The sequence below is a fragment of the Lissotriton helveticus genome, chromosome 5_1 (assembly GCF_964261635.1).
Source record: "Lissotriton helveticus chromosome 5_1, aLisHel1.1, whole genome shotgun sequence".
In the NCBI taxonomy this organism is placed as follows: domain Eukaryota; kingdom Metazoa; phylum Chordata; class Amphibia; order Caudata; family Salamandridae; genus Lissotriton; species Lissotriton helveticus.
This window is the reverse complement of record NC_136065.1, coordinates 2,001,719,629-2,001,745,060: the sequence shown is the minus strand read 5'-3', so window position 1 is coordinate 2,001,745,060 and position 25,432 is coordinate 2,001,719,629. Positions and strand designations below refer to the sequence as shown.

At 45.7% G+C, this 25,432-nt stretch overlaps 1 protein-coding gene across 1 annotated transcript in view; it reads right to left on the bottom strand.

Annotated features, from left to right (window-relative positions):
• Nucleotides 1–25,432, bottom strand: part of LOC144756161 (E3 ubiquitin-protein ligase TRIM39-like) — a 388,718-nt gene that overhangs the window by 68,143 nt on the left and 295,143 nt on the right. The window contains exon 8 of the mRNA XM_078645740.1: nt 7,780–8,329. Within this exon, the coding sequence (XP_078501866.1) occupies nt 7,780–8,329 (550 nt within the window). The remainder of the gene's footprint in view (nt 1–7,779; nt 8,330–25,432) is intronic.

The following is a 25,432-nucleotide window of genomic DNA, read 5'->3' as shown; positions in this document are numbered from 1 at the left end:
TAGAATGAATTTTGAGAGGCGTTTTTCCAAGAGTGGAAGTTTTTATTTAAGATGAGTTTCTAATCAAACTACTGCAAATATGAATGGAATTTACCCAGAGTTATGATTGTAGGCATTCCACTTTCAAGTGAATTGATTTCTTTACAGGGCGGGGTCTCAGAAACTTGAGTGATTACCAGGTGAGATGAGGCCTATTTGCACAGGACAGGTGAGTGTGTCTGTCTGTTTATCACTATAAAGGTATTTTTACAATACATAGTAAGAGATTGGATAACACTGCATTTTTTGTGATCACCATTTTTATTTATGTCACCATTCTTTACAGGAGTGAAGATCACCCTTTGTGTATGTAGGTATTAAAAAGATAATTATAATTTTCTATCACGAATGCAGTAGCTTGATAAAGACTGGGTCCTGAAGAAAGCCAGGGTTAAAGGCCCATATTGGCTGAAACTAGTTGACCAATTAGATCAGCGGCGTATTTGTTACAAGCCGCTCCTGCACCATTTTAACAGGTTTGGAAGCGATACTAGAATAAAAGAGTTTGTCTCTTCCTTATCCTTTTTAAACTTTCACACTCACTGCACTAACACTTTCCACGATCTGTCCTAGTGTAGATTTTAGGCTTACACTCTATATATTCTGGACCAAGTTGGTCACAGGTTCTCACATGTTTCATTGTTGAAGAGTTGTCAGTGACTACTATGAAATCCGGAGAGAATTCACAGTAGGATGCCCTTGGAAAACATCCCTACCGGGTGTTAGGTGTCTACTCCACAAGTTTGATTACTGAACACAACCACCACATATCACAACAGATAATGTACATGCAACTGTTCATAATTTAAACAACACCCCACCATCATATTAGTAATAAAAATGACAATATCGAGAAAATAGTATTCGTGTGACATCAGAAAACAAAGCACAAGTATTTGGAGATATACATATATTTATTACACAATTATACAAAAAATGGTTCATCCAGTTTTAAAATACACCACGTTATCCATCAGAAAATCATTAAAAATGTTCATGAGAACATGAGTCTACGTGGCGTTTCGGTTTAAAAAACCTTCATCAGGACAGTTTCTATAAAGAAACACAATATTACTACATCATAATCACATTTTTTTAAAAACATTGTTGAGGATGCAATAATGAACCACTCTTTTTATACAAAAAACATCATGAATAGCTTCACTTCAGAAATTTAAATATCTCTAGTTGTCACACAATTTGGTCATAAGATTTTATACAGAAAACAATCCAAGTGCTCTAACGTTAACAGTTGCAAACAATTCTTTATCTGTATTACAATAAACAATACTTTATACCGGTGGTTGTGTTCTTGAACTTATTAAACCTGAACTACTTGTGTGTAATTGCTAGCTCTAATTACCTCACCCTTTAGGAAACAAACCACCCTCTGTGAATGGATTTGAGCATGACCCAGGTTGTACAATTAGGGTTTCTTACCTCAAAATAACAGTTTATAGTAATTGGCCCCCAGCTATCCAGTCTGGGGTATGGTCTGTTAAAACCACAGTGCGAGGTGTCCTAGTTAGGGTCCACACTCAGATATATTGAAGTCCCATTAATTTGGGATATGATAATTTCTGTCTTTATCTGTAAGCGTAAGGAAAAAGATAGTATATTTATATAGTCCCCATGTTTATTTAGTTAATAGTGGGATAAGGGGGCATTAGGCTCAAACATACCTTCTTGATAAAATCTGAAAGTTTATCGCTGTATCGGAGGTGCCACCGGTAGGTATTTGGATACTAGAGATAAAAGATAACAATATTGTTCTGGTGCCTTTTATACTTAGGTTAATTAGACCGAAATGGTTAGACTGTCTGGCAACCAGTAGTCACAGGATAGGTAGAACTTACCAAAAATGCTGCTTATGCAATCGCTGTAGCCGTGTGCTAGATACTTTCTGTCGGCTAGATCAGGTCATAACATTATGTAAACCATCTGCGGATTAATAACAAAACATGCCCAAATTTGATACTCATATTTGATGTTTATAAATTAGAGGTTCACATTTAGTAATTGATAGCCTCTCTGTCATCCTGCCACTGTATTTTTTGTAAATTTTTTGAGTCACGGCAGTGTCTTTTTTACGAAAGAACAAGCAGTTCAGTGATGTAAAATTAGTAACTTGCCTGTTTGATGAATGAATTTAGCTGTGCAAGAAACACCTCAGTTGTTTATTAGCGTCTCAAAGTTTTGTATTTCGAAATTTATCAATATTATATTTAGATGGAATTAGACACATAGACGTACTTGTGAATCCATCCATGGCATGCATAAGTGCATTAGGACTTATACACGGCATGCATAAGTGCAGTTGCTCCTCGCTACCAATTTTTAGAGCACAATTAGATGCACGGCATTGATTGTTAACAATCAATGCTGTGCATCTAATTGTGCTCTAAAAATCGGTCCTAATGCACTTATGCATGCCATGGATGGATTCACAAGTACGTCTATGTGTCTAATTCCATCTAAATATAATATTGATAAATTTCGAAATACGAAACTTTGAGACGCTAATAAACAACTGAGGTGTTTCTTGCACAGCTAAATTCATTCATCAAACAGGCAAGTTACTAATTTTACATCACTGAACAGCTTGTTCTTTCGTAAAAAAGACACTGCCGTGACTCAAAAAATTTACAAAAAATACAGTGGCAGGATGACAGAGAGGCTATCAATTACTAAGTGTGAACCTCTAATTTATAAACATCAAATAGGAGTATCAAATTTGGGCATGTTTTGTTATTAATCCGCAGATAGTTTACATAATGTTATGACCTGATCTAGCCGACAGAAAGTATCTAGCACACGGCTACAGCGAGTGCATAAGCAGCATTTTTGGTAAGTTCTACCTATCCTGTGACTACTGGTTGCCAGACAGACTAACCATTTCGGTCTAATTAACCTAAGTATAAAAGGCACCAGAACAATATTGTTATCTTTTATCTCTAGTATCCAAATACCTACCGGTGGCACCTCCGATACAGCGATAAACTTTCAGATTTTATCAAGAAGGTATGTTTGACCCTAATGCCCCCTCATCCCACTATTAACTAAATAAACATGGGGATTATATAAATATACTATATTTTTCCTTACGCTTACAGATAAAGACAGAAATTATCATATCCCGAATTAATGGGACTTCAATATATCTGAGTGTGGACCCTAACTAGGACACCTCGCACTGTGGTTTTAACAGACCATACCCCAGACTGGATAGCTGGGGGCCAATTACTATAAACTGTTATTTTGAGGTAAGAAACCCTAATTGTACAACCTGGGTCATGCTCAAATCCATTCACAGAGGGTGGTTTGTTTCCTAAAGGGTGAGGTAATTAGAGCTAGCAATTACACACAAGTAGTTCAGGTTTAATAAGTTCAAGAACATAACCACCGGTATAAAGTATTATTTATTGTAATACAGATAAAGAATTGTTTGCAACTGTTAACGTTAGAGCACTTGGATTGTTTTCTGTATAAAATCTTATGACCAAATTGTGTGACAACTAGAGATATTTAAATTTCTGAAGTGAAGCTATTCATGATGTTTTTTGTATAAAAAGAGTGGTTCATTATTGCATCCTCAACAATGTTTTAAAAAAAATGTGATTATGATGTAGTAATATTGTGTTTCTTTATAGAAACTGTCCTGATGAAGGTTTTTTAAACCGAAACGCCGCGTCGACTCATGTTCTCATGAACATTTTTAATAATTTTCTGATGGATAACGTGATGTATTTTAAAACTGGATGAACCTTTTTTTGTATAATTGTGTAATAAATATATGTATATCTCCAAATACTTGTGCTTTGTTTTCTGATGTCACACGAATACTATTTTCTCGATATTGTCATTTTTATTACTAATATGATGGTGGGGTGTTGTTTAAATTATGAACAGTTGCATGTACATTATCTGTTGTGATATGTGGTGGTTGTGTTCAGTAATCAAACTTGTGGAGTAGACACCTAACACCCGGTAGGGATGTTTTCCAAGGGCATCCTTTAAAATCGGGACACTGAATTCTCTCCTGTTATTTCCCCTGGTCCCTAATTGTACCTCAGGGGGCCTCCTAAACTTTTTTGATACTATGAAATCCGACCCACATATTTTCCCTCTTTGACTAAGAGGTGCTGTGGAAGGAAAAGTAGGAGATCCAGATGATGACACTGGCCACGAAGGGCAGTTGATGGAAATCCAACTCTGTTCATAACAGTCACTTTCTAATATATCAGACTGACCATAAGTATGAATATTTGATTGGTGTCAGACTTAGGTTTGTGGGTCACTAAATCAGTATTTGTATCTCTTAATCTAGCTATGACCACCAGATTTTGTTGTTTGTGTATTTAACTGATTTCCCTTCCCAGTCCCTGATGTTAATCTGTCTACATAAACACAGGAGCAGCAGTCCCTCTTAAGTATGTCCACCCTTTTCTCTTCAAAGGCAACTTCACTTTGAAGTTCGCCTTTTAGGCCCACACCTTTTGTGGCTTCTTGTCCAAGAGAAGTGACACCTCTTTCAGAGGCAGGACTCGACAGTTTCGGAGACTGGAAGTCGCTTACACTACTTCCTGAGAGGGCAACAACGGTCGCAGGCAAGCGCAAAGCTAGGAGAAGAGAGTGGAAACTTTGGGAAAGATGCCTTGGGATAATACCTGCATTAAATTCAACGTGGACACATGTCAGGTTTAGCATTAAGATTATTTTGTTCCTCTTAGCCTCATTCAGAAATGAGCATGGCTGAGTGATCAGTGTAACCCTGTACTGGACTATGGCTCTCCCACAGTAAAATATCATTTTAGAGGGTTTACTGTTAGGGCATGTTTTATATGTTTAACCTGCTAAAATATAGCACCCCGCCTGACGACTTGGCAGGCAAACCTTAGCAGTGACTTACATATATTCTAAGTGGATATGGTGACTTTGTCATTTGTGAAATGGCAAAGTCGAGTTAAATGGCAAATTCGAGTTAGAAGTCAAAAGTCGGCAGTGGTCATGTTTTATTTGCATTGTCACTTGCAGTCCTGGAGGTACAGTTTAACTTACAGGCCCATGACTTTGTCATGGGTGAAATGGCGAGCTAGCGGTCAAAAGCCAGCTTCAGTCTGCAGTGGCAGGCTGGTGGTCATGTTTTACATTGTCACTTGCAGGGTGACACTTGCATAAATTCCCAGTCCCTGGGTACCCTGGACACCATATACTAAGGGCATAAAAGTAAGTTAACCTATGCTAATTGGATACAGTCAATCAAGCATATCTTTTCATATAGCTTAGGGCACTGTCACTAAGGTCTGGTTGCCAAGCCTCAGTGCCCTCTCAAGTTTCGAACAACCAGCAGCCTTTGTCCAATAATTTTGGGGTGATCATGCAAAAAGAGAGGCATTTCCTTACAAAATGCTGAATACTAGTTCATATTCAATATTTGACTTTTAACCAAAGTTTTTCTTAATGACAAGGGAACATCAGCTCCCCCAATAATCACAGTTTTACAATAAACATGACAAAGCCAACATTCACAAAGACAAAAGGCTGGCAGGCAGCATTGTAGCGACTGGTTTTCTTAATGCTTGTTCTCTATTGTTTCTGTAGTTACCTCTTAAATGGACATCCATTGACAGCATCAATCATCCATCCACCCTTTCTCTCATCCATCCACCCTTTCACTCATCCATCCATCCTTTTGCCCATCTACCCTCCCTCTCAATCACTCATCCATCCTTACATCCACCCTTTCACTTATCAATTTATCAATCCATCCATCCATTATTTCACTCATACATATGCCCATTCACTCACCCATCCACCATTTCACTCACCTATCCATCCACCCTCTTACCCATCCATTCACCCTTCCTTTTACTCATACATCCACCATTCCACCCATACATCTATTTATATACCCTTTCTCTCATGCATCCTTCCACTCATCCATCCATTCATCCTTTCTCTCATTATCAATCTATTCACCCTTTCACTCATTCATTCATCCTTTCATTAATCCACCCAGCCATTCACCAATTCCTTCACTTAATTACTCACTCACCTAGCCACCTTTTCACATTAATTTTGAGAGGAGCCTTTATCTGCAGAACTGCAGCCAGAAGAGGCCCATCAAGAACTTCACCCTTGCTGTTCCCGAAGCAAGGCTGGGGCGGGGGAGGGTTCATTATGCCCCTGCACATAGGCAATCTGAAAACTTTGAAGTCACGAGTCATGCATGATGCAGTGCCATGACATGAGGTGACTGTGACATTGTGTTGTTTACAATGCTTCCGATGGGTTGAAAAAACGTGGGGGTCTCTACAAAGGGCATGTCTGATGTAATTAAGTGCATGGCTTAAAACACACAAGCTAAAAATATGTGCTTAGCATAGTGTGTTGCCCGAATGGTATTCTGTTATTGCATACAGATATATAAAACATCATACCTACACGCCAGGACTATTGGTTTTTTCAATGGTTGTTAGTTGCATAAAATAAAAAAGCAGCAACTATGGCTTCGTTGTATATAATATTGGTAATGCTTCAGTTCTAAAATGATGACTGTGAAAGACCCATAACCCCCTTCTTTTTAACTTCTTTAGCTGGCTTTACATGAACTGAATTCTGTACATTTCTTTCATTTTGTGAGGTGCAACATTTTTCTTTATGTATGGTTTAAACAGAATGCCCTGCCCTAGACCAAGGCTGGAGGAGGCCCATCACATGCCCAGACTGGCCGATTGTCATTCTGTATGTGACAATCATCAGCCGCAGACAGAATGACAATGAGCAGGGTGGGGCTGCTCTTGTGCTCAGAGGAAGAGCGTGAGGGGCCCATCGGGGAGCTGAGGCTTCTCAAAAATGGCCAAAATTACAGACAAAAGGCGTCCGTAAAAGGGATCATCATGGACAACGGACGCGAGATTCAAATCAGGGACTTTCCGTGAAATTAACAGCTAGTTGGTCACCCTACTTGAAGGTCAGGCTAGCAGACACCAACTCCAGCCCGGGCAGCTCAGCCGACGGCAGCTGACAGGGGGCTGAAGCCCGATCTACCCAATGGGTGTTACCCTCCTGCTTCCCGTGCTCTTCTCTTTGAGCCTGTAAAAGAAAACCAATTGTCTCATGATTAATTTTGCTAATAAGACTTCCCAACAATGTTACGGAAGACATTGTGTAGCTACATGCTTGTTTCAGTCATGCGCGTTTGCTCACTCATGACTCTCCCTAAATAAGTAACATTAAGTAACAGCGCCAAATCGTTTTGCATCCGGCCACGAGGAAGATTCTGAAGACTGACTCAATCCTTCCCTCAGAGTTTGAGGAAAGATGGCCCTTGGGCACCAAAAGTCAATGTCTATGCTCCAGAAGCAGGAGAGGGTTTTGTCTTTTTTCCCTTCTCAACTGCTCCCTGCAGTGCACATAAAATGAGCTTGTGTTTGAAGTTTTATATAGCACCAATTCGGCTCAGACACTTGAGCGCCTGACATGAACACACATTACACAAGGTCAGATTATTTTTTTTAACATGTGGAGATGAAGTGATTTTCTCAGAATCACAGAACGTTGAAGCGACACCGGGACTTGGACCTGGTTTCCCAGTTTGCAGATGTGGCTGTAGAGGCCCAACCCATGTAATATTACTACTCACTTGTAAAGATGATACACACAGTAACCTTTCCTGAACTTAGAGACAGTAAAGTACATCATACACAGCTCCTTTCCCTGGTTACACCGTTCTCTCACCTGCGTTGCAGAGAGTCTCCTCGCCCCCGCCCTGTCACCGGCAGGATCCGCAGCTCCCCCTTGTTGAGTCCTGGATTGAAGAAGGGGCGCAGCGTGGGGGGGAAGAAGACCCCAGAGAAGGTGAAGAGCAGAGACCGGTCATCCACATTGTACACCGAGAGCCTGAGCGCCTCATAGTCCAGGAAGAGACCCACAGCCCTGGGGGGCAAACGGGGTGTCAGGAGGGTGCAGGGGGAGGTGAGAGCTTTGTATTCACCATCTCTGAGCCGCACGGTCCAGAATCCATGCACAGGTAATAGTTTGATCTTCCCATTTCTGCTCGCAGCCTCGTCACACACCCCCAGGTCCCAGCCTCTCTTGTCCCCCACCTCCACCTCCCAGTAATGCCTCCCGGAGCTCAGCCTCTGTCTCCCCAGGACAGTGGTGTATTTAGTGAATCTCTGGGGCGTGTCGGGCAGAACCTGTGCTCTGTCTTCCAGCCTCACTCTCCTTCGGTCCTCAGACAGGACGAGCTCCCGATGAGCAGTGTCCGGATCCAGGGTCACCGCAGCTGCAAGAAAGAAGCAGAGGTCAGCACTCAGCAGCCACTCACAGTAGTAGCAACAACTCTCCCAACCACGTAGCACCTGCACGCAGGTACTCACAACACCTCTCAGCCTTCTTTCCCTACTCATTCTACTGATAAATCATACAGTTCTCACACTTCTCATCCTCGGTCGCTCCTTTCGAAAAATAAAAGACACGCTTTAGCTCTGGAGGGGAAGTGAATGGCTCTCTGTGGCTCCACACTGCTGGGGCCTGGAGGGGAAGTGAATGGCTCTCCATGGCTCTGCACTGCCAGGGTCTGGAGGGGAAGTGAATGGCTCTCTGTGGCTCCACACTGCTGGGGCCTGGAGGGGAAGTGAATGGCTCTCCATGGCTCTGCACTGCCAGGGTCTGGAGGGGAAGTGAATGGCTCTCCGAGGCTCTGCACTGCCGGGGTCTGGAGGGGAAGTGAATGGCTCTCTGTGGCTCTGCACTGCCAGGGTCTGGAGGGGAAGTGAATGGCTCTCCTTGTCTCTGAACTGCTGGGGTCTGGAGGGGAAGTGAATGGCTCTCTGTGGGTCTGCACTGCCGGGTCTGGAGGGGAAGTGAATGGCTTCTGTGGCTCTGCTGTGCCGGGCTGGAGGGGAAGTGAATGGCTCTCTGTGGCTCTGCACTGCCAGGGTCTGGAGGGGAAGTGAATGGTTCTCTGTAGCTCTGCACTGCCGGGGTCTGGAGGGGAAGTGAATGGCTCTCCTTGGCTCTGCACTGCCGGGTCTGGAGGGGAAGTGAATGGCTCTCTGTGGCTCTGCACTGCCGGAGTCTGGAGAGGGAGTGAATGGCTCTCTGTGGCTCTGCACTGCTGGGGTCTGGAGGGAAAGTGAATGACTCTCCGTGGCTCTGCACTGCCGGAGTCTGGAGGGGAAGTGAATGGCTCTCTTTGGCCCTGCACTGCCAGGGTCTGGAGGGGCAGAGAATGGCTCTCCTTGTCTCTGCACTGCTGGGGTCTGGAGGGGAAGTGAATGGCTCTCCTTGGCTCTGCACTGCCAGGGTCTGGAGGGGAAGTGAATGACTCTCCGTGGCTCTGCACTGCCAGGGTCTGGAGGGAAAGTGAATGACTCTCCGTGGCTCTGCACTGCTGGAGTCTGGAGGGGAAGTGAATGGCTCTCTGAGTACCCGGTTCTGGGTGTCTGGTTCTAGACTGAGGTTTTTAGATTGTAACACTGCCAGAAAACTGCATCAGAATATGAAATGCAAGTAATGTCAGTAAACATGTTCTCCATATTATCAATGTAAGTAACTAATAAGAATAAATGTCACTGATTATATGGTTTTAGGTAAGTAAACTATAAAGACTTTTTAACAACAAAGGGAACTCCTCAACGCCCCCAGCAGCCCCTCCCACATCTTCACATCACCATCCTAACTCTCCTCCCATTTCCGCTCTTTAGCAGTGACACAATAACTTCCCTCTCCACGTTCTTGGCCAGGAGAGAGAGGGGTGTGGCGCAGCGGAGAGGGAGGGGTGTGGCGCAGCAGCCAGGGCGGCTGACTCCTGAGCATGGGGCTCATGGTTAGATCCCCAGCGCCTGAAGCAGATCAGCTCAGCATCATGCGACTCTGGGCAATAGCTCACTTAATCTACCCAACGACCCCCAGCGCCTTAAGACCCTTACGGGTGATTCGGTCGTGCTTTACTTATACCAGGTTATTATTATCAGCTCCTTAAGGTCACCTTGCTGCTGACAATGATACAGATGTCCACGAAAAACAGGCTGTTGTTTAAAAATGGAAAACCGAAATATGGAGAAGCAAAATCTATGGGAAAATGTCAAAAACAACCTCCAGGTTAACCGTTTTATTTACTTTTATTATATAACCGGCTGAAAGGCTGCATTTTTGCGTTTTACTTGTAAATTGGCCTTTCTTTGGTATATTTTTAATGTAAATCGAGTCACAACTCTACAACCATCATTTTAAAGTTTCTGCACAGAGGGGCCAATAGAGGCAGGCCTGTTCCTGTTACTTTGATTCACGCAGCCCTGGTTTATTAGGACTCTGATGCAAGGTCTTAAAACTTACCAGATATTAATCACATAATGTTGGAAAGTGGGTTATTGGTAGGGTCAAATGTAGGTCTGCCACTGGCAATAAGGCCACTAACACATGATAGGACTCAGCATAGGTCTTAGACAATTATTCCTATGCTCTACCCTTGGTAACATGGCTGCGAGCTGACAGGCTTAACTTCAAAGACAGGCACATAAAGCATTTAAAAACACAATTTCAGTAAATAATTAAGACACAACACATAATAAAAATCCAACACCGGGGGGGAGGAGCCAAGATGGCGATCGGAACAGTCGCATGAACGCTTCGCTCTGAGATCCTTTCCTCCCCGCTTCTATATTCTGTTGATAATCCTGTTCGAGGCTTACTGATTTCTACTACTAGAGAAAATTGCTCACTTACCGTCTGATTTTGGTGCTCCAGTGTGTGGTGGTCCCTGAGATCTGCCATTGTCTGCTGGCTGGCTTTCCCGGCCCTGACGCCGGGGCCTCGAGTGCTGCGCCTCCCCGGCGGTGGTCGGAGTGTTGATGGCCCTGGCCCGGATGAGAAGCCTGTTGTGGGAAGCTGAGAGCCGAGAGCCGGGAGAGTTGGAGCGGACCCACTCCCAATAGCGGGTCGCCCCGTATGCCCGAGCATTTGGTAAACCGGAGAGAGGCCGTGTGGTCCGGTTCCCCTCGGGTGGGACGCCCACTCCTGTTAGTAGTCCCGTCTGGGAACCGGTGCCCGGCTCCCGGAGAGCTGCTGGGAGCGCACCCGGCCTTCTGGTGACTCTCCTTTCTTCGCCGGGCGCCGCCCGCCACTGATCGGCTGTGGGTCCTGTTGCCTCTGGCGGTCATGATGGACTTGGTGATGGAGGGGGTAATGGCGGCGAACGTTTTGCTCAAGATGGCGGACGACCCTTTGAAGTGTGTCCCTCCCGGAGACGGTGACAATGTTACATTTGAGACCCCCAGACCACTGTTATTTGGGGCAGCGCCTACACGAAGTCATGTGCTGCTTGCGCTGGTTGCTCTGCGGACCGATCTGTGCTGGAAGTCCCGGGACTTGGAGTTACGGATCGCTGCCATAGATGATCCGCCATCTTGTGGCGCAGTGCCCTCTCCCCGAGTTGGTCCCGTTGACTCTCCTCTGGTTGTTGAGCCGGGGTCCCCGGATGTGTCTCAGAATTTGAGGGAACAAATGGACCTGGCGCCGGTGCTGCACTGTTTTTCACATCCTGTGATCCCCACTCCGTGCTGGGCAGACCTGACTTTGGACTTGGCCGCGTTGGTGATTGGCGTACTGTTGCATTCTGGCTGCCGCCATGTATCGTTGACTACTTCTTTGTGGCTGGGGCGGTGTTGCGTGAGGATACCGCCTGCCTTACCTGACTGGTATGGACTTTTTATGTCGTACTGTCTCCTGATTGCTCGGATGTTTGGCAGTTTTACTGTTCACAGAAGTGGCCAGGGATGACCTTGCTTAGGTCCTGGCGGGACTTTCTCTTAGTTAATGGCGTATCCGGGACTCGTCTTGTGGACTGTTATTGATTGCACCCTGTGCGTTGGCTTTTCTCTGTATTCTTTCTGGCCTCGATCTGTAAAGCTTGTTGCGGGGAGGGGGGGGACCGAGTGTTTCCATCGCCGGCTCCTCTCCTCATTCTTTTCTCTATCCCTTTCCTTGTTTTCCTTCTTTCTTCTTTATTTCCTTTCTGTTGGGTGTTTCTGGGGCGACAGACACGCTGTTAGTGGGGTAGGCCATAGCCATTACGGTGATGTAGGGTGGCGGGTGATGGGTGGGGTTTTTTATTTTAATTTGTTTTGTTCTATGGTCCCTTTTTCTCCCCTCTCCAGGGGTTGGCTATGTCTTCTTTTTCTTTCCTTATTTCTCCGGTGTTTGCACATGCCTTTCTTTTCTTATTGTTTGGGGCGGGTGGGCTTTCTGCAAGACGTCTTGCTACATTGCTTGTTATGGCTTGACTTTTCCTTCTGGCCCGCCTTCGGTGGGCTTAGGGTATATTTGGTTACGTTACTTATTATTGCTTTTTGATTGTGTGGGGGGATATTCCCCTCCCGTCTCCCTTTCTTTGATTATGCTGCATGACGCCTTGGTTGATATAGCCGCTGCCTCCTCTTAAATTTATAAAAATGAAACCTCTCTTATCCTTGCGCTTCCTGTGTCACGATCACATCTTGCGGCTGTACTGTACTTGCTTTTTATCGTACACGTATAAACTGCTCTTTTTTGATCTCCTGATTTTGAGGCCGGCCCTTGTGGTTGTAGGCCAGCGCTTGTATGGCTCTGCTTATATGAATAAAGGTTTTCGGAAAAAAAAAAATCCAACACCAATTTATAAAAATACGAAATATTTTAACTTTAAAATGACACCAAAATGACAAAAAAACAATGTTGGGATCCGGAGATATGAATTTTCTAAGATTTTATTTTTAATTTCAAAAGTTTTTATTGGTTGTTTCAGCATAGACATATAAAGAGTAAATCCATTAGCGTAATATGAGTCATAAATATACGAATCAGAATTACTGTACGCTACAAAATGTCATAGTAAATGTCAGTACAAAAGTACATGGCTGGCGGCTAGCCTAGAGCAATAGGCCCCGTATCACATGCTCAATAACAATTTAGTAACATACAATGTATTTCAACAGCATTTTACACATTCATTAAGGACAGTTTTCCACGATGGTTAATAGTGCAATGAAGGCAGTCGGGGAGCATATGACGGTGGGTCGTGTACGGTGTGTGGGCCAGTCTAAGGTGGCTTATGTGACGTGAAGTAGTTATCAAGGGTCGACCATAGTTTTCTCGTGGGAGGGCGCCACGGTGTCTGAAGTAGTGTAATATTGTCAGCTCCACGTAAGCTGATTATCCAATTCAGCCACCCAGCGTAATTGGCCTTGCTAGTATCTTTCCAGTTGCTGAGGACAGTCTTAACCGCCGCCGAGAGGAGGAGGTCCATTAATGCCCTATCATCTGCATCAAGGGATGGGTCCTGGGTGAACCCGAAGACTAGGTAAGGGAGCTCTTTTACCGGTGAGACGTGGAATAGCTTTGAGATCAATTCGAATATCTTCCCCCAGAATTGCGCCACGCAGTCGCATTGTAGGATGATGTGTGACAAGTCACCCTCTGCGCGTTTGCAATTCCAGCAAAAGGCATCTGGGGTGAGGTTGTGTGCAAATAATCGAGCTGGGGTCCAGAAGGCCTTATGTAAGAGCCAATATTTTGTCTGTGATAGTGTAGGGCTAATTTTATGTCTCGTGCAAGATATCCAAGTGTTGGTCCAGTCTGAGTCTGTGATTGGCCTGGATGAAAGGTTATTCCAGAATTGTGTAATTGGGGCAGTAATGCCGGATTGTTGTGGACGGCTGAGTCTATAGAGAAAGGAAACCTGGTGTCCTAGTCTATTTAGCCTGGCAAGGTATGGCGGGAGTGAGGGTGGTGTCGGGGAGAGATTGCTTTTGGACAAAGCCGTTTTTACGTTTAGGAAGTTATAGAATTCTATTGGTGCAAGATCGTATTTGATTTGTAGGTCGCTGAAGGGAATAGGGTATGCTCCCGCGTATAGTTGGTGTGGGAACATTATGCCTTTTTTGATCCATGTCACGTTGTGCATGGGTTTACCCTTGTACATAATGTTACGGTTGTCCCAAAGGGATTCCCAGCGTGAGCCCCGGATACTATTTTCTAGGATTTTATCAAACTTCAGGAGGGCAGATTTTGTGTTGTGAAATATTGATTTAGAGTGGGTCAGCTTGTTCAGGTTAGATGAGAGGGCCGCGCTAGGTGAGATACCTTCTAGGATTTCTTCCTCAATTTCTAGCCATACTGGGGTATAGTCAGGTGAGGGAGCGAGCCAATGAGCTCCTTGTTTGGCTAGGAATGCGGTCTCATACCTTTTAAAGTCTGGCAAGTTGACCCCACCTGCGGATTTGTCTAAGCGAAGTTTTTTTATGCTGATTCTTGCCCTTTTCCCTTTCCATAGGAAGTTAGAGATGGCCATGTTTAATTTGTGATGGAAGTCAGACGTGAGGGTTAGTGGGAGCATGGAAATGAGGTAATTAACTAGAGGTGAAATCATCATCTTGATGGTTTCCACTCTACCCCACCAAGTGATGAAACGGGGGGACCACCCCTCTAGTTGTGTCTTGATTTTATTTAAAGTGATTTTTTCATTTCGATGGAGGGTCTCCATGAGGGAGTCACCAAACTCGATACCTAGGTATTTCACAAACTCTGGTAGCCAACATAGCCCTGAGTTTCCCAGTAACTCTTTGGTGGTTAAAATATTGAGTGGTTTGACCTCAGATTTATCCCGGTTGAGTTTGTATCCTGAATGCGAAGAGTAATTATCTATGGTGGTCATTAGTGCAGTAATGGAAGATTCTGGTGATTCCGTTACAATCAGGATATCGTCCGCATAGGCGGCAAGTTTGACGCACTTATCACCGAATTTCACACCTTTGATGTTTTCATTTTTTTTTATATGTGTAATTAGGGGTTCCATCGCCAAGAGGAAAAGTGAGGGGGGGAGGGGGCAGCCCTGTCTTGTCCCTTGTCCTAAGGGAAAAGGGTCCGACAATGAACCATTTATAGCAATGCGTGCTGAAGGTGAGCGGTATAGGGCCATAACCAAATCAGTGAATGGGTCTCCCAGGTTAAAGGCGGACATGCAGCTCTTGAGGAAATACCAGGAGACTCCATCGAACACCTTCTCTGCATCGAGGGTAATGGCTACGGCCGGGGCAGCGAGCTTTCTGGCTTTTTCAATTACGTGACAGAGGATCCTCGTATTATCGTTAGACATGCGCTGTTTCATGAAGCCTACCTGTGATGTACTAATTAGCTTTGGAAGTTGTAAATTTAGACGTGTGGCGAGGATCTTTGCGTAAATTTTGCAATCTAGGTTGATTAGGGAGATTGGCCTGTAATTTTTGGTTAGCAGAGGGTCTTTACCTTCTTTAGGTGTGACTATGATGGTAGCTTCACTCATTGAATTGGTGATACCTTTTGTTACATTAAAGGATTGGAATAGTTTCAGGAGAGTTGGGCTCAGGGAGTTCGTGAGTTCTTTATAGAAGCTGGCTGAGAACCCGTCAGGACCCGGTGCTTTCTTACATTTAAGCATTTTGATGGACGCTGATACTTCCTGTAGGGTAATCGGGGAGTTCAGTGTGTCCTTGTCAGCGTCGTTGAGTTTAGGAAGACCCAGAGAGGTTAGGTATCTGTTACACTCTCCCGAGTCAAAGTCTAGGTTATTTTTGTACAAGTCTTGGTAAAATGATTTGAATGTATTAAGAATTAGGTTCTGCTTTGTTTGGATGATATTGTTGCTATCTTTGACTGAGGCAATGTTGAATTGCTTGTTTTTATGTTTTAGATATGACGCTAAAATCTTTCCAGCTTTGTTGCCCTCACATGTTCTTAGAGCCTTAAACTTATTGACCCAGACCCCCGCCCTTCTACTGAGTATCGAGTTGTATTCATATTTGAGTTTGGTGAGGTCGCTTAAAATCCTCGAATTTTGGAGATCTGCCATATGGGCGGTTTCCAGCTTTTTGATGTTACCTTCCAAAGTGGACAAGTCTTTGTTTAATTTTTTGTTAGCTTGAGCTCGAATGCCTATTAGTACTCCTCTCAGAGTGGCTTGGAGTGCCTCCCAAACATTCGCAATGTCTGAGTCGGGGGTGTCGTTAATTTTGAGGTACTCTAGGATGGCGTCCTCGATCTTACGTTTGTTTTCCGGCTCTGAAAATATTTCTTCATTGAATCTCCATCTTTTAGGGGGGAGAATGGAACTCGAGCCCACTAGTTTGGTCTGTATGCTTGAGTGGTCGGAAATCAGTTTAGGGGCAATACTGGTTTCTTCGATGAGGTGAGTGAAGGGGCTATTAATGAGGATATAATCTATCCTCGAGTAGGAATTGTGAGGTGGCGAGTAGAAGGTGAAATCTCGGCCGTCAGGGTGTTGGAGCCTCCATGAGTCGTGTAAGCTGAATCTGGAGCATAGGCGGTGTAAGCTAGAATGTGAACGTGTGGGGTGGTAGGCGCAATTCGAGTGGCGATCAGTGATTGGGTCAAGTGGCAGGTTGAAATCACCCCCCTGTAATTAGTAGTTCTCCCTGGGGTATACAGTCTAGGGTCGGGGCTAGTGAGTCCCAAAACTCTGGATCGTCATTGTTGGGGCCATATACGTTCAAGACATGGATTTGATCTTCGTTTCTCTGAAGGTGTGCCATGACGAAGCGGCCGTTATTATCGTGAGTGTGTGAAACTACGGAGATGTTGGATTTTTTAGCTATAAGTGTAAGAACCCCCCTCTTTTTGCTAACTGCTGGTGAGCAAAGAATGTGAGATATCCAATGTTGGTTTATAAAGTCAGCGTCATCTTTCGACAGTTTAGTCTCCTGTAGGAGTAGGATGTCACCCTTGGATTTGGCCAGGTACTCCAGAACTTTTCTCCTTTTGACCGGGTGGTTGAGACCTTTAACATTGAGGGAAACAATATTAAGGCCCTCCGAGATAGATGTATTACGAGTCATTGGATAATATGGTTTCGCTCTTGTTCAGACGTAGTATTGTTGAGGAGTATGTTAGAGGGTGGTGGGTGTGTGTTTAGACCGAATGAGTAAGCAGCGTCATTGGTTCTATACTGTCTCGCGTGTACTGCTGTTACAATGGTGTCGATTGAGTAGACATATTTCGGGAATGTGGTGAGCATGGTACTGTAAACTATTACTGGGGATAGGCTAGTGACACGATAGGTTAGATCTCTGCGAGTGCACTGCGATGGCCCCCGTGAAATAACGAAAAGCAGTCCTTTTGCTGACAAATAGTTGAGAAAAAGCATTAACCTCAAATAAAAGAAAAAGCATGCTGTAACAAACCAGATTTTTTTCTTCCCCTTCCCCACCCTTACCCCCTCCCCCTCCCCTCTTCCTCCCTCCCTCTCCTTCCCTCCCCCCTCCCCCCTCCCCTCTCAAACGAACTTGGGAACTGCGACGGCATTGCCATCCATCTGCGGCACAGGAAGGGATTCGAATGGTGGGTGAAATAGGGAACAGATAACTAACAATATTTGGTAGCTATATGTTCTAAGCAGTATATAGTAGTGTTTGAGACACTGATAAAACGTGTAGTCATGAAACTTAACTAAGCAGTGAAATTTAAGAACATATTCAATAAGAGTAATGAGGAAAGGGAACATGAACATGACCATTTAGCCCCGCATATCGACTATCTTCATATGTGTAACACATGCGTAACCAAAAGGTATGCGCAAACAGAAGACAAGATGACATGAGGGGACTTTCTACAGGTCTCAATATAGTCTTTGAGAGTCAGCTGAGTCCCAGCTAGGGTCATGGTGTTAACGGTGGTGGAGCAGGGCATACTCCCCGAATTCGGATTGAAGAGCACAAAGAGCACAAAGTGAGTTCCATTATGAAACATTTGATGAGGTTGTTAGTGGATGTGCCTGTGAGCTCGGTATGAACACTGAGCGGTCTCACCTGACGGAGTCAATCAGACCACTTCTAAGTATCGGCAGGAACTAAAACGGAAAGGCAGCAGAATGTTCGGCTGCTCAAGGGTGAAAATTAATTCGACTTACTATCTACTGTAAAAGATACTGAACGATAAGAACACTATGAACTTCAAGCTAGAGGCTTGAGATTGATCTGTTCGGGTCACCCATGACCAGAACTCGAGTTTATATTTTCTTGCGAGTTGGTCTTCCGTTTGTTTGAGGAGCCGTTGGACAAGTCCATGCTCTGCGGTGGAGAGTCTCTGATGAATTGTGCCAGTGCGTTGGGGTCCGTGAAGAATTTCGGTTTGCCCTGTATGGTAATTCTAAATTTCGTCGGACCAACAAAGGAGTACTGGATGTCTTTCGATCTAAGTTTTTCTCTCAGAGCCAGGAAGCCCTTCCGGACTTCGAGCGTGCCTTTCGAGTAGTCCTGGGTGAAAGTTATATTATGGCCTTCCCAAGAGATTTTGTGGTTGCGTCTTGCGAACTGAAGTATAGCTTCCGTATGCTGGTACCTCAGTGGTTTGCATATCAGTGGACGCGGGCCTCTGTAGCCGTGAGGGATGTAGCTGGGGACTCTGTGGGCTCTGTCGATTTCAAACTCGTGGCGGAAGGGAATCCCTGTTATCTTCGGAATCCAAGCTTCTAGAAAGTCAACGCAGGAATTCGCATCTTTCTCTGCATTTTCTGGGATTCCAAAAATGCGCATGTTGCCCCTTCTGTTTCTGTCCTCCAGTTCCGTTACTTGGCGTCTGAGTTGGTCCGTTGATCCCTGGAGTTTCTGTATGGAAGTCGATGCAGTATTGGATTTGTCTTCTAAATCACTAATTCTCTGTTCCGCTTCATCTATGCTTTTGTGTACAGAGCTCATGTCAGCTCTAATTGCAGTGAGTTCCAGTTGCATAGAGTCAGTGTTGGATTTGGTTGACTTTGCTAGGTCGTGTACCTCTGCTAGTTTTTTCAGGATTACCTCTAGGGTACTATTGACGTCCGCCCTCGATTTAATGGGAGAGTCCGACAATGAGGGTTCCAACCTCACCTTTTTGTTGTTTTTCTTCTCATCCCTGTCCGCCATTTTGAAGGGGGTTCGTGTGTGGTGGACGCTGATGCGTCGTTCTTCCAGTTTGCGAGAAAGTACAGGGTGGCCTGAGGGATGTCAAAGTGCTGGTCGAGTTAGGTCGTCGGATAGAGACCCCAAGGTAGTGATTTTAGAGCTCAGAGTTCTGGCAGATAGTGTCGATGCTCTCCAGGAAAGGTCTGGAACTCTTGCGCTGACCTCTGGCTTTCAATTGGAGACCTGTCGCTACTCAAATGATATATTTGCTTAATGCTGGTTAATGTTCGTGTGTTAAGCTCTGTTTATGGCTGTATGTCTATTAGTGGCTGCTCCTCCTAGAGATATTGTGGCATTAGAAGTGGAAGGTTAGGTTATGACATCTTGGATCTGCAGGGCTGTTTGAGCAAACCTCCCATTAGCTTGAAGAACACAAATCACTGTTTCTGCTTGTCTTTCCCGTTTTCGCGCCGAAAATGAGGAGGAAAATTTAACAGGGTCGCCATCTTGGGGTCAGGCGCCAGTGGGGGTAGGTTTCCTCTGTTTTCATCTATATCGCTGTTGGAGGTGCGCTCTCTCTCTTAGGGGCTCCCTTCATGAAGGCGTAGGGTAGAGGCACTGTGCTGTTGGTGCATTCCGCTGATCATCAGCGCATTTTTGGTTCTCTATGAGCGAGGTATCTGGCGGGCGGCCATCTTAGGGACAGGCAGGCGGGCACACGGAGTCAACGGTAATCTCAGAGCGTGTCGGTTAGCCTAATCAGTTCGCATTTTTGCGGGCCATGCCTCAATTAGCGCGTTTATCAAGGCTCACCTTCCCTCCGGCTCACAGATCCGCCGCTTCCCGCCCGGCGGCGTGTAGGGTGACAGCGCTCCGCTCCACGGCTCACTCACAGCAATGTGACAGCGTGTCGGCAAAAAGGTGCATCCCGCCGCTAGCAAGCGCCCAACTTCGCACCGAGTGTGCCTCAGTGGGACCAAAGTCCAGTTCCACTGCCCATTCGGCTGTAGAGATGTTTCTCCGTCCCTGAGAGTCGGAAAGATCGCTCCCCTGTGCAGCAGAGAACAGGCTAGGCGGCCATCACCAACGCCGTCCAAGCCACGCCCCCCGAATTTTCAAAGATTTAATAAAATATAGCACTTAGAAGATTATAGCACCATACTGCGATACCTGCTCGCGATAGACCGGGGAAAAGTCAAAGATTCAGGCCGGGCACGATGTAGCCCTTAGCGGCTACAGCCCCCGGCTGGTCCCGGTCCAAGTTTCTATCTTCACACTTAGAAACTTTTCTAGAGCTTTTTCTCTCGAGGCCCCTTGAAACTCAAGGCAATCCGGATTCGGTGAGGGTTTGCCAGCTTGACTTGTGACGAGGTCCCACTGAAGTTCCCTGGAGCGGACTTAGTAAATATTTCAAGTTTGCTTCAGTGGGCCAAACCAGGGATCCAGGGCCACAAGCGATGGAAGGCAGGCGGCTTGGCTCTCGTGGTTGCTCCTGGTCGACTTTTCTACGTGCGGACTTAGAAACTTTTCTGGAGCTTTTTCTTGCGGGGTCTCTCGATGCTCCTCATGCAGCCGGATCCGGTGAGGGTTTGCCGGCTTCAGATTTTCTCTAGTCCCGGTCAATCTCTGGAAGTCAATGCTATGGAGCTTTTAGTGGGACGAACCTCGTTGGCGTAGCCGGCTCGCGGTTGAAGGCAGGCAGTCTGGCTGGCCAGGTTGAGCCGGTCCCTCTATGGAGCTTTTTTTTCAAAGTTGGTCCAAAGTTCTACAAACTTCTTAAACTTCTTCCTGAAGTTCCTCAAGAGGTCCCAAAGTGTCTCAAACTTACTCCAAGGGTCTGGAAGCTCCAAGATGGTCCTTGAAAGTTGAGGACTTCAGTTCCTAAATCCAATGGTACAATACCCTTACAAATCCACTGATGGGTCTCCAAGGTGTAGATTTAGTTGGTGATGTTCCTGTTGAGCTTCTTTTAACCTGTAGCTTTCAGGGAGTACACTCTTTAGTTCCTTTACAGTAAGATAATCCACAGGGCTACAGTTTCAGATGGTGCAGTCTTCATAGGTCAGGCCTTAGAGTTCCTTGCACAGCACAATCTTCTCAGCAGGGAACTGCTTGCTTCATTCAATTTCAAGCAGCAGAGCTGGAGGGCTCTGCCCCTCTCAGATACTTATTAAAAATTATCTGGGTCAAGCAACAGGTCACTTCTGACCAATGAGAGAAGGGTAACTCCTAATAGTTATGACCACATCCTGTAGAGTGTGGCATTATTTTGTCTTAGAGTGCACCAATCTCCCAAATCCATAATGGCCGATTTTCCAGAAAGGAGGTAAGAGCTGGCTAAACACACCCCTTGGGATGATTCATCTCCATGGACTCTCCCCCTACCATCTGCACATACCTTCCTTAAGCCTAGCCCTGACTCTGGGTCAAGAGTGTCAGAGTGAAACTGAAACCCAGGCCTTCCCTCTGCCTTTGAAAATCATGGTTTACGACTCCACTCCCTGGCCTGGCATTCTTATAGACAAGCACACTGCCCTCCCAGGAGAGTGGTAAACCCCAGGAGTTCTTTATTACCTCTTCAAAGCAGCATGGCTAATTCACTTAACTTTGACCAATCAGGGCAGACCACTGGAAGGCTGAATTTGGACTTACAAACAAGAAAGTCTAATAACTTCTTGTATGTACACTTTAGGAGATATTAAAAAACAGAATATTGTTGGATTTACTACTACCATTCTGGGAAGTCGTTGGATGGTCCGGCTAGTCCTCTCCTATCAAGATTTATTAATCAATAACTTCCTACCAGTTAACCTATGGGCCAGGGGGTTTGCAATGGGGAAAATGACTTGGGTCAGTTTTCTAACACAAGGGTTTATAAAAACATTTTATAAGTATTTCCCTCATTTCTACAGGGGAATACTAGGAGAGACTTTAGGGGTTCTGATTCTGCAGACATATTGCAGATCCTCCTTACCCAGTGCTCCTAGCATCAAAGTCGAATTTGAGCAGCACTTTAACACAATGTGGGGAAATTTCACTTTACCCAGGCATATAAGCTCATTTTATAAGGGTGTACCTTATAGATAACGGACCCCTGGGATACCTAGGGGAGACCCTGGGGGTCCCTAATATGCCAAAACATTGTAGGTGTTCAATTTTTAAGTGCCCCTACCACCTAAGTCGAGTTTGGGCATAATTTACTGTTTAAAGCAGTCCTAGCACCCAATGCTGCTTTTAAACTGACCTCGGGCTTCAGCAAAAAGCTGCTGGCCTCTAAATTGGCATGCCTCAGAGTACTGGGGACTTCTAGGAAGTTTCAATCCCCTGCCCTTTTATATACTAGGGGCCTATGGGGTACGTCATGCCAATTACAGGGGTACCCCGCCATACCATAGTGTGCCCTAGTGTATGTTGGGTGTTTTGACTGTATTCTAATGTGTTCCTTTTAGCTCAGCAATGGTCCTGGGCCTGGTTAGGCGGAGCCTAGGGTCAGTCAAAATCAGTTACCACCAGCATCAGTCAGCAAAAAGTTGGGGTGTGCCCAGGGCACAGGATGACTTTGCAACATAGCCCCCCTTCCCAAGCGAAAGGTGATGGGTTACTAACCTACACCCTGGTAGTCCTCTTCAACTAAGTGGAAAAACCTGGAAAGTCCATATGGATTTATATGGGCTGTGTTCCACTGTAAAGTCCATTCCCTGTAGGGAAATGGACCACCTTAACATTCTCCCCTCTCATCTGCATGAGCCATCTGAAAGGCCTGTGGTCGGTTTGAACACGAAAGTGAGTCCCAAACAAATATGGGTTCAACTTTTTTAGGAACCACACCACAGCAAACGCCTCTCTCTAAATGGCACTCCACCTCTTCTCTCTGGGAAGAAGCCTCCTGCTAATAAAGGCATCTAGCTGATCAAGGCCCCCTTCTTTTAGCTGTGACAACACTGCCCAAATCCCTTGCTCTGAAGCATCTGTCTGAACTACAAATTATTTTGTGTAATCAGGGGCCAGTAACACTGGTGTTGAACACAAAGCAGCTTTCAGAGTGTCAAAAGCCTTCTGGCACTCTGGGACCAAATCACGTTTTTGAGCTTCTTTTTAGAAGTCAGTTCTGTTATGGGCCCCACAATGGTCCCATAATTTTGAACAAACATTCTATAGTACCCTGTCAGTCCAAGGAAGGTCTTGACCCGAGTCTGGGTAACAGGAGCTGTCCAATCCAAAATAGTTTCACTTTTAGCTTGGAGAGGCTGTACATGGCCCCCACCTACCAGATGGCCGAGGTATAGCACAGAACTCTGCCCTATTTGGCACTTCCTTGCCTTAATAGTCAGGCCTGCTTTCTGCATGGCCTGAAGCCCTTAACTTAGATGGGGTAAGTGATCCCCCCAGGTAGAACTGTATACAGCTATATCATCCAAGTAAGCTGCACTGAACTGTTCCAACCCAGACAAGACCCTGGTCACCAACCTTTGGAAGGTGGCAGGTGCATTCTATAATCCAAAGAGCATTACCTTGAACTGATAATGTCCCTCTGGTTTAGAGAATGCTGACCTCTCCTTTGCTCCATCAGTGAGGGCAATCTGCCAGTAACCGGAAGTCAAATCAAAAGTACTCAGATACTTAGCAGCCCCTAACTTATCAATGAGCTCATCAGCTCTAGGTATCGAGTGAGCATCCGTCTTTGTGACTGCATTCAACCCTCTGTAGTCCACACAGAACCTTAAACTCCTTGGGTCCCCCCTGAGGATTAGGCATAGGTACCACCACCACTGGACTGGCCCATGGACTCTCAGACGGTTCAATTACCCCCAGTTCCGGCATCTTCGCAACCTCAGCTTTAATGCTGGCTCTGACATGGTCAGACAACCTGTACAGTTTATTTTTGACAGGTAGGCTGTCACCAGTGTCAATGTGGTGCACACACCACTTAGTGATGCCTGGGGTCAAAGAAAACAGGCCAGCAAACTGCTCCAGCACCTGCTTAAAGTCTCTGTGTTGCTGGTCTGTCAATTTGGGAGAGAGTACAACTCCCTTCACTGACCCATCTTGCACATTAGTGGAGAGGAGGTCTGGCACAGACTCAGTTTCCTCCTCCACACCCTCATCAGTGACCAGTAACATGGTCATGTCTGCCCTGTCATTGTGGGGTTTCAATCTATTCACATGCAGGACCCTGTGAGGGTTCCTGGGGGTGCGAAGGTCAACCAAATAGGTAACCTCACCCTTCTTCTCTAAGATTGGAAAGGGCCCACTCCACATGTCATGGAAGGCCCTTGGAGCTACAGGCTCCAACACCCACACCAACCATCCTGGAGTATACTCCGGCATTCTAGCCTATTGATCATACCAGTGCTTCATGAGCTCTTGGCTGGCCTCCAGTTCCCTGTTTGCCTTGTACATGTACTCTGCCATTCTAGATCTTGGGCCTAGCACATAATCAGGCACATTGTCTTTAAGCGGCTTCTCTAAAGACTCTCTTAGCAGGCTCGATGGCCCCTCTCAGGGTGTCCAAACAACTACTCAAAGGGACTGAAACCAACCCCTTTCTGTGGCACCTCCCTGTAGGCAAACAGTAAGCATGGGAGGAGAACATCCCATCTACTCCTGAGTTTCTCTGACAACCCAGTCATCATGCCCTTCAGGGTTTTGTTGAATCTCTCAACAAGACCATTTGCTTGTGGGCGATAGCGGGTGGTGAACTTGTAGTTAACACCACACTCATCCCACATAGCAGTCAGATAGCTGGACAGGAAGTTCGTGCCCCTATCTGACACCACCTCTTTTGGAAAACCCACTCTGGTGAACACACCAAGCAGTGCTCTAGCCACAGCAGGAGCATCAATGGTTCTAAGAAGTATGGCTTCAGGGTATCTAGTAGTATGACCAACCACCACTAAGAAATACCTATTCCCTGATGAAGTAGGTGGGTCCAGGAGACCAACAATGTCTATCCCCACCCTTTCAAAAGGAACCCCAACCAATGGCAGTGGTATTAGGGGAGCCGTTGTCTTGCCCCCTGCCTTGCCACTGGCCTGACAGGTGACACAGGAGCTGCAAAACTCCTTTACCTTTTTAGACATATTGGGCCAGTAGAAGAGGTTCACCAACCGGTTCCATGTCTTTGTCTCTCCCAAATGTCCTGCCGAGGGGATATCATGACCCCAAAGTCAGGATGAACTCTCTGTTATTCTGAGGCACCACCAACCTCCTTGTGGCCCCCTCCTTGAGGTTTCTGGCCTCAGTATAAAGCAGTCCATCTTCCCAGTAACGTTTATGAAACCAACCCAGATTCAGCTTCCAGAGCCAAAGAACAAGCAGACTATGACAATCCCATTCCAGCTGGTCAACAGGTCATGTGTACAAATGTCGACCCTGCTTACACTGCCTTACCGGGCCAGGCTTCAGTTCCATTTCTACCTTCGGGTCCAGGTGCACACCGATCACAAACTTTCAATGCCCCGCCTTCGGGCCGGCAACGA